Source organism: Chrysochloris asiatica, unplaced genomic scaffold, assembly GCF_000296735.1.
Source record: "Chrysochloris asiatica unplaced genomic scaffold, ChrAsi1.0 scaffold00262, whole genome shotgun sequence".
NCBI classification, from domain to species: domain Eukaryota; kingdom Metazoa; phylum Chordata; class Mammalia; order Afrosoricida; family Chrysochloridae; genus Chrysochloris; species Chrysochloris asiatica.
Window position 1 is genome coordinate 2,871,241 of NW_006408780.1, and position 8,788 is coordinate 2,880,028.

The following is an 8,788-nucleotide window of genomic DNA, read 5'->3' on the forward strand; positions in this document are numbered from 1 at the left end:
GGGGGCTGGGTCCCTGCTATCTCAGTGTTGGTGGTCCAGTTCCTCAACAGTGAGGGTGGCTGGGCTCCTCCTGTGGTGGCCAGTGTTCTGGAATCTTGAATCCTGATGAACAGACAGTGAGTCTCCCATGGGGCAGGGGTTGAGGAACATTGTCTCTGGGAATGAGGAGCCTCTAGCTCCAGACACAGTAACTGTGACCTTAACCTTGGCACGACCTTGACCCTCAGTGTAGTGACAAGGGCTCAAGGAAGACCCCGCCTCTGCAGGCAGGTCAGGGGGTTTCCTGTGTTCAGTCATCACAGCACCCATGTCCCTGTTATTACACATGTATTCCCTCCAGCACCACATGCTCCCACGGTTACATGGGAACACGTGTGTTCCCCCAGCATGTGCTCTCTTCCCTCTAACACGTGTCCCCTCTGTTGCCCACATGCTCCCCGAGTGTATGCCTCGGGCCCAGCCTCCTGAGCCAGTTCACATCCTCAGCATGTTTCCCGCCACCGCCACCGTGTGCAAAGACGCTGGAGGAGCCTCCCCCTCCTCAGCCCTGGCTGGAGGGAAGTTTTGTCTGACCTAGTTTCTGGTGGCGTCTGTCTCCTGCCCACGCACAACTCTGCCAGCCCCACAGAACACTGGGCCACGCATTTCATCCCTGTTCCGGGCCAGGGAGGTGGCCCTGGGAAGAGGTCAGCAGTGTAGAGCATGCTTCTAGGTCAGCCTGGGGCTCAGCAGGACCCTATGTGTGGTAGGTCTGCGCCCTCAGTGAGTGGTGGCCTGTAGGTGACACACTCACGGGTACCCCTTGTCACTGCATCACAGGATCACCGGGAGGTGAGGGTGCAAAGCAGGAGGTCACCTAGCATCCTCCCTCCTGAGGAAGTGCAAACAAGCCCCAAACCTCTGCCCCTTTGGGGCCAAAAGTCCAAAGTCAAGGTCTCAGCTCAGCTGGTTCCTTCTCAGACTCTAGAGGAGCGTCCTAGACAGCAGTCCTTGGTGATCCTGGGCCTGTATGCCCCACTCCACCTCCGTCTCTACATCTTCCCTTGGTCTTCTCCTTATCTATCTCTGTAGGTGGCGAACCACAAGGTCAATGGTTCAAACCCACCAGCCACTCCCTAGGAGAAAGATGAGGCTGTCTGCTCCCATAAAGATTAACACTCTAGGGAAAGCTATATAGAGTCACTATGAGCTCTCGTAGTATAGTGGTTACAAGTCGGGCTGCTAACCTCAAGGTCAGCAGTTCGAAACTACCAGCAGTTCCATGAGAGAAAGATGAGGCTTTCTGCTCCCATAAGGATTTACAGCCTCAGAAACGTATTACAGGGCCGCTATGAGTTGAAACAGACTCCATGGCACATAACCACCATGAGTCTATAGGACTCGATGGCATCAAGACAGCAGGCATTGTATTAGGGTTCACCTTAATCCAGCACGGCCTCATTTCCAAACAAGTTCACATTCTGAGGTCCCAAGTGGACATGAGTTTGAGGGGATCACTACTCACCCTCCCACCACTCATCTGTCAGCGTGTCTTACTGTGGTGGCTTACATGTTACTGTGATTCTGGAAGGTAGGTCACAGGTATTTTAAATAGCAGCAGGGTCACCCATGGGGGACAGGTTTCAGCAGAGCTTCCAGACAAAGACAGACTAGGAAGAAGGAGAGATGGACTACTTCTGAATGTTTAATCACTGAAAATCTTACGACTAGCAGTGGAACACTGTCAGATAGCACCAGATTACTGAATATTGAAACATGATGAAGAACACCAGAATATTGTCAGATACAGTGCTGGAAGATGAGCCCCTCAGGTTAGAAAGCACTTAAAACACAATTGTTGAGGAGTTGTCTTCTCAAACTAGAGTTGACCATGATGATGTAAATGGAGTAAAGCTTTCAGGACCTTCATTTGCTGATGGGGCACAACTCGAAATGAGGAAGAAGCAGCTGCAAATATCTAGTCATAATCAGAACATGGAATGTAATGAAGTATGAATCTAGGAAACTTGGAAGTTGTCAGAAATGAAATGGAACGCATAAAGATCAGTATCCTAGGTATCAGTGAGCTGAAATGGACAGGTACTGGTCATTCTGAATCAGATAATCACATGGTTTACTCTGCTGTGAACAACAAATTGAACATGAATGGTGACACATTCATCATCTAAAAGAACATTTCAAGATATGTCTTGAAGTACAACACTGTCTGTGTGCAAGAACCAACGTGGGAACCATTTCTGACTTCCCCCAGCTTCACAAGGGGGAAAGTGAACCAAACTCAAAATGAGTCCAAGGCCAATTCCTGTGAAGTGGAGGTCAGACCTGCTTCCACCCTACAACCTTCTTTACTCCATTCTGACACCAACTGTTCCTCCCACAGCCCTCTGTGCTTCATTCACATCTGGGTTTAACAATCCATGGCAATGGCCACACCGAACTCATAATATTCACGATTATGGGGTTTATTAGGGAAGTGAACAGGGTGCATTTCAGGATCAAAACCAACACAGGATGCAGCAGTTTTCCAGTCAGACAGGCCTCTCTCTTGTCTTCAGCCTCTCAGTCATTTGGCCCCTTGACCTCTGCCAGACTTGGGCAAATGTTACAAAGCTCTTTTAGCCAGTCTATGAATGCCCGAAGGACACATTTTGCAAGCAGTCTCCTACCTGAAGGCACTCAGCTTTACTGAGCCCATGGGCCTAGAGCCTGCAACTGCTCCATCTCTCCAGGCCTCTGCCTCTGCAATTGTCTCTGCTGTCATTGCTTTTCTAGGTAGAGATCTCACGCTTCACTCATGCTCTTCCTTCCTCATGGTCCTGGGATCTTCTGTTACTTTTTCTGAGGTGGCTCCTTTTAAACCTAACTGGATGGCAAAACTAACCAATACTAACCTGCATCCTGTGCACCTTATTTGCGTGGTCCCTCCCACTCTATTACTTGGTGGAAGTTAAGAAGACATTGGATAGAAAAGCCAGACCAAGTAAATTCAAGGTACCACACAGTGATAGGATAATATCCATACATCTACAAAGAAGACCAATTAACACTATTATTCAAATTTAAACACCAACCACTAAAGTCAGTAATGATGAAATTGAAGAGTTCTATCAACTTCATCAGTCTGAAATTGATCAAACATGCAATCAAGATACATTATAATTACTGGTGATTAGAATGTGAAGGTTGGAAACAAAGAGGAAGAATCAGTAGTTGGAAACTATGGCCTCGGTGAGAGAAACGATGCTGGAGACTGCATGACAGAATTTTGAAAGACCAGTGACTTCTTCACTGCAAATACCTTTTAAAAACAACATAACAGGCTACTATACACATGAGCCTCACCAGATGGGATACACAGAAATCAAATTGACTACATTTGTGGGAAGAGACGGTGGAAAACTCCATATCATCAGCCAAAGCAATGAGGGTTCAGGCTGAAGCTGAAGAAAATTAAAACAAATCCTTGAGAGTCAAAATACAGCCCACCTGATATTTGTTGTTGTTAAGTACCGCCGAGTTCGTTCCAACTTATAGTGACACTGGTTTATAGGGTTTCCAAGGAGCAAGTGGTGAGTTTGAACCTCCAACCTTGTAGTCCAGTGCACTAACCCATAGCGCCACACCAGGACTCTTCACCTGAATATACCCCCCACCCCAGAATTTAAAGACCATCTCAAGAACACATTTGATGCATTAGACACTACTGACCAAAGCCCAGCAGAGTTGTGGGATGACACCAACAACATCATACAGGAAGAAACAAAACGTCGTCAAAAAGACAGGTAACAAAGGAAAGACCAAAAGGGATGTCAGATGAGACTTTAACTTGGCCTTGAGCATAGATAATCTAAAATGAATGGAAGAAATGAGGAGGTAAAAGAACTGAACAGAACATTTCAAAGGGCAGCTCAAGAAGACAAAGTCAAATATCGCAAAGAAAGATGCAAAGACCTGGAGTTACAAAATCAAAAGGGAAGAACACACTCAGCATATCTCAAATTGAAAGAACTGAAGAAAAAATTCAAGCCTCGACTTTCACTATTGAAAGATTTGATGGGTAAAATATTGAACGATGCAGAAGGAATCAAAAGAAGATGGACGGAATACACAGTCACTGTACCCAAAAGAATCGGTTGGCGTTCAACCATTTCAAGAGGCAGCTTATGATCAAGAACCAAGCACTGAAGGTAGAAGTAAGTCCAAAGTGCACTGAAGACATTGGTGCAAAACAAGTCTCCAGGAATTGCTGGAATGCAAATTGAAATCTCTCAACAAACTGATACAGTGTTGTAAGCTCACGTGTATATCAAGAAATTGGGAAGACAGCTACTGGCCAACCATTGGACGAGCTCCATATCTGTGCCCCTTCCAAAGAGAAGTCACCCAACGGGATGTGGAAATCATTGGACAATATCATTAATATTGCATGCAAGTAAAATTTTGCTAAAGATAATTTAAAATGGCTGCAACAGTACATTGATGGAGAACTGCCAGGGCTTCAATCTGGAGTCAAAAGAGAATGTGGAACATCAGATTACCGACATCAGATGGATCTTGACTGAAAGCAGAGAATACCAGAAAGATGTTTACCTGTGCTTTATCGACTATGCAAAGGCTTTTGATTGTGTGGATCATGACAAGCTATGAATTTCAGAGAATGAGTATTCCGGAACACTTAGTTGTGCTCACGAAGAACCAAAAGGCAGTTGTTCAAACAGAACAAGAGGACACTGAATGGTTTTAAACCAGGAAAGGTGTATACCGGGGTTGTGTTCTTTCACCATACTTATTCAATCTGTACACTGAGCAAATAATCCAAGAAGCAGGGTTGGAGGAAGACTCATTAACAACCTGTAATATGTAGACAGTACAACCTTGCTTGCTGAAAGTGAGGAGGACTTGAAAACAAAAATTTTTAAAAGCAAGCAAAAATATTTACCACTGGAGCAATAAATAACATTAAGATAAATGGAGAAAAGATTGATAGTGTCAAAGACTTCATTTTGCTTGGATTAACCATCAACACTCATGGATGCAGCAGTCAAGAAATCAAATGATGTATTGCATAAAGCAAATCTGCTGCACAAGACCTCTTTAAAGTGTTGAAGAGCAAAGATATCAGTTTGAAGACTAAAGGTGAGCCTGACTCAAGCCATGGTATTTTCAATCACCTCATATGCATGTGAAAGCTGGATGGTGAATAAGGAAGACCATGGAAGAACTGATGCATTTGAGTTATGGTGTTGGAGGAAGATATTAAATGTACCATGGACTGCTAAAAGAACAAACAGATCTGTGTTGGAAGAAGTGCAGGATGCTCCTTAGACGCCAGGATCCTGAGACTTCGTCTCTCCTACTTCGGATATGCCGTCAGGAGAGACCAGTCCCTGAAGAAGGACATCTTGCTTGATAAAGTGGAGGTTCGACAAAAACAGGGAAGATCACCCCCTCCCACCCCACAAATGAGACGGAATGACAGTGTGGCAGCAGTAATGGGCTCAAATGTAACAACCATTGTGAGGATGATGTCAGACTAGACAGTGTTTCATTTTGTTGTACATAAGGTCACTATGAGTTGGAACTGACTCGATGAGATGGATCTGACACTATGAGATGGGACATCCTCAGGGGACGGAAGGCTGGAAAGGGAAAAGCGTCACTGGTTGGAAACGTCACAGACCTGTGTGAACTTCCTAAGTCTCCTATGACAGTTTACGAACAGGCTCCGTTCCAAGTCTGTCTTGAAGTCAAATTTGTCAGAACACTGCGTATCTTATACTTTCTTAGCATGGCGGGGTCTTCAAAAATTCTTGGGAAAATGTAATTTCAATATAATTTTCCCACAAACTTTTGAAGCCCCCTAGTCCGGTGTGAGGAGCCCTGATATGGCGCTGTAGGTGAATGTGGTGGACTGCAAAGTCAGTTTGAAGCATAAGGTCGGCGGTTCAAGCTCACTAGCTGCTTCTCAGAAACCCTATACAGGGTCGCTAGGGGTCAGAACCGACTCGACAGCACCTAGGAAAGACAAGAAGTTGAGTGTAGTCTTGATGTGGCCCTACAGGATATGCACTGGACTGAAAGGTTGGTTTGAATTGCAAGGTCGGCGGTTCAAACTCACCAGCCACCTCCTCAGAAACCCAATACAGGGTTACTGTGAGTCACACCTCACTAAATGGCACTTAACAACAAGTTGAGTGTAGGAGTTCTGATAAGGCATTGAAGGGTAAGCACTAGACTGCTAGCCACAAGGTCAGGTATTCAAATTCACCTATCACTCCTTGGATGTATGGATGGATCTTGTCTGAAAGCAGAAAATACTAGAAAGATGCTTACCTGTGCTTTAATGACTATGCAAAGGCTTTTGACTGCATGGATCATGACAAGCTATGGACAACAATGCAGTGAATGAGCATTCTGGAACACTTAATTGTGCACATGAAGAACCTGTACATAGACCAAGAGGCAGTGGTTTGAACAGAACAAGGGAACACTTACGCCAGGGTTGTGGTCTTTCACCATACTTATTCAATCTGTATGCTGAGCAAAAGATCCAAGAAGCTGGATTATATGAAGAAGAATGTGGCATCAAGATATAAATTTGAGGACTCAGGTGTCATTAAGAAGACAAGAAAGGAGGAAAAGGTCAAAATGGATGTCAGAAAAGACACAGAAACTTGCTGTCCAGAGCAGAGATGCTAAAGAAAATGGAAGAAATGAGGAGGTACAAGAGCTGAACAGAAAACTTCAAAGATCAGCTCGAGAAGATAAAGCCAAATATTACAGCAAAATGTGCAAAGATCTGGAACCAGAAATCCAAAAAGGAAGAACACACTCAGCATTTCTCAAGCTGGGGGAACTGAAGAAAAATTCAAGCCCCGACTTTCATTATTGAGGGATTCTCTGGGCAAATTATTGAATGATGCAGAAAGCATCAAGAGAAGATGAAAGGAATACACAGAATCACTGTATCAGAAGGAAATGGTTGATGTTCAACCATTTCAAGAGGTAGCATATGATCAAGAGCCAATGGTAAGTTCAAGGTGCATTGAAGGAATTGGCAAAGAACAAGGCACCAGGAATTGATAGAATAAAAATTGAAATTTTTCAAGAAAGTGAGGTGACACTGGAGGCACTCACTCATCTCTGCCAAGAAATTTGGAAGACAACTATGTGGCCGACTGATTGGAAGAGATCCATATTTGTGCCCATTCCAAAGAGAGGTGACCCAACGGGATGCAGAAATCATCAGACAATCTCTTTGATATCCTATGTGTGTAAAGTTTTACTAAAGGTAATATAGAAACGGCTACAATCATACATTGACAGAGAACTTCCAGAGGTTCAAGCTGGATTCAGAAGAGGCCATGGAACGAGGGATATTATTGCTGATGTACAATGGATCTTGGCTGAAAGCCAAGATACACTAAAACATATTTCATATAATAATATGGCAATAATAATAATGTTTTGGTGCATGTTACAAAGTAGGAATCGTTTGTTTTTACAAATCATGGTACAGGTTATTCATACACCGGACATTCATAACTCAGGGACCGCATGTACCACAAACTCAGTCAGCGCCCAGCCATCAGTCAGTTCTGTTGGCAACCTGTGTAGGGTTTCCAACACTGTCAGCCTTTACGGGAGCAGAAAACTTCATCTTTATCCTGTAGAGCGGCTGGTGGGTTTGAACTGCCTGTATAGGGTTTCTGAGGGTTTGAACCACTAACCCTGTGGTCCACAGTCCAGTGCTTACTCTATAGCGCCACACCAGCAGTGCTTGTGGTTACTAGTCGAGCGCTTATCCCACAGCACCACCAGAGTGCACACTCTCTCTTTCCTTATGCTGTCAAGTCAGTTTCAACTCATAGTGACCCTGTATAGAGTTTACAAGGAGCGGCTGGTGGATTTGAACTGACAACCTTTGGATTAGCAGTCCAGTGCTAGTCCTGCAGTTCCATTGAACTTTCCTGAGCAACTTCAAAAGCCATACTTTCAAACGGGGTCAGATGTTCACAGGTACCTGGGGCAGGACTTTGAGCCTTGTGGGGAGAGGGGTCAGATGGCACCTTGGTAAGTGTTCCAGATGTCTGCAGGTTGCACAGTGCTGATTTAATGCACTGAGACTGTGGGTCTGGGGGCGGGGGGTGGGGGTTGTCTTGGCCATGTGTGCGTGGATGCAGGAGCTGCTCTGCATCAGTTAGCCACACAGCCTGTGGGGTCTCCTTCCTGTTGCTCTGTGCCTCCCAAGGGACCCATACCAAGCCCTCCTCAGGACTGGTGTGCCCTGCGCCCGCCTGACCCAGACATCTCCCCTCACAGTACGGCATCAAGAAGAAGGAGGAGCGTGAGGCCGAGGCCCAGGCCGCCATGGAAGCCAATGCGGAGGGCAGCCTGACTCGGCCCAAGAAGGCCATCCCGCCGGGCTGTGGGGACGAGGCCGAGGAGGAGGACGAGAGTATCCTGGACACGGTCATTAAGTACCTGCCGGGGCCACTCCAGGACATGTTCAAGAAGTAACACCCTAATGTGGACAGACACTGGCCCGAGCTGGAGCCCCCATTGCCCCCATTGTCCCGCTCGTTGCCCCCCCCTGTACATACCCCTCTGAGGAGGCCCCTGAAGGGATGTCGGGAGCAGAGTACAGCCGCCCCCATGCCAATATAAGCCATAGTCCTAGGTCTATCCGCCCTGCCCCTTCACACCTTGGGAGCCTCCGTCCCCGGCCCACCCCAGGCACTGCCATCAACACCCCCTCAGCCTCCAAGCCCAGGATGGGCCCACCTGC

General features: G+C 46.1%; 1 protein-coding gene across 1 annotated transcript in view; it reads left to right on the plus strand.

The window, feature by feature from the left end:
- CPLX1 (complexin 1) overlaps window positions 1-8,520 on the plus strand; it is a 14,078-nt gene extending 5,558 nt beyond the window's left edge. Inside the window, exon 3 of the mRNA XM_006874138.1 lies at window positions 8,323-8,520. Within this exon, the coding sequence (XP_006874200.1) occupies window positions 8,323-8,520 (198 nt within the window). The remainder of the gene's footprint in view (window positions 1-8,322) is intronic.
- Window positions 8,521-8,788: the final 268 nt, after the last annotated feature.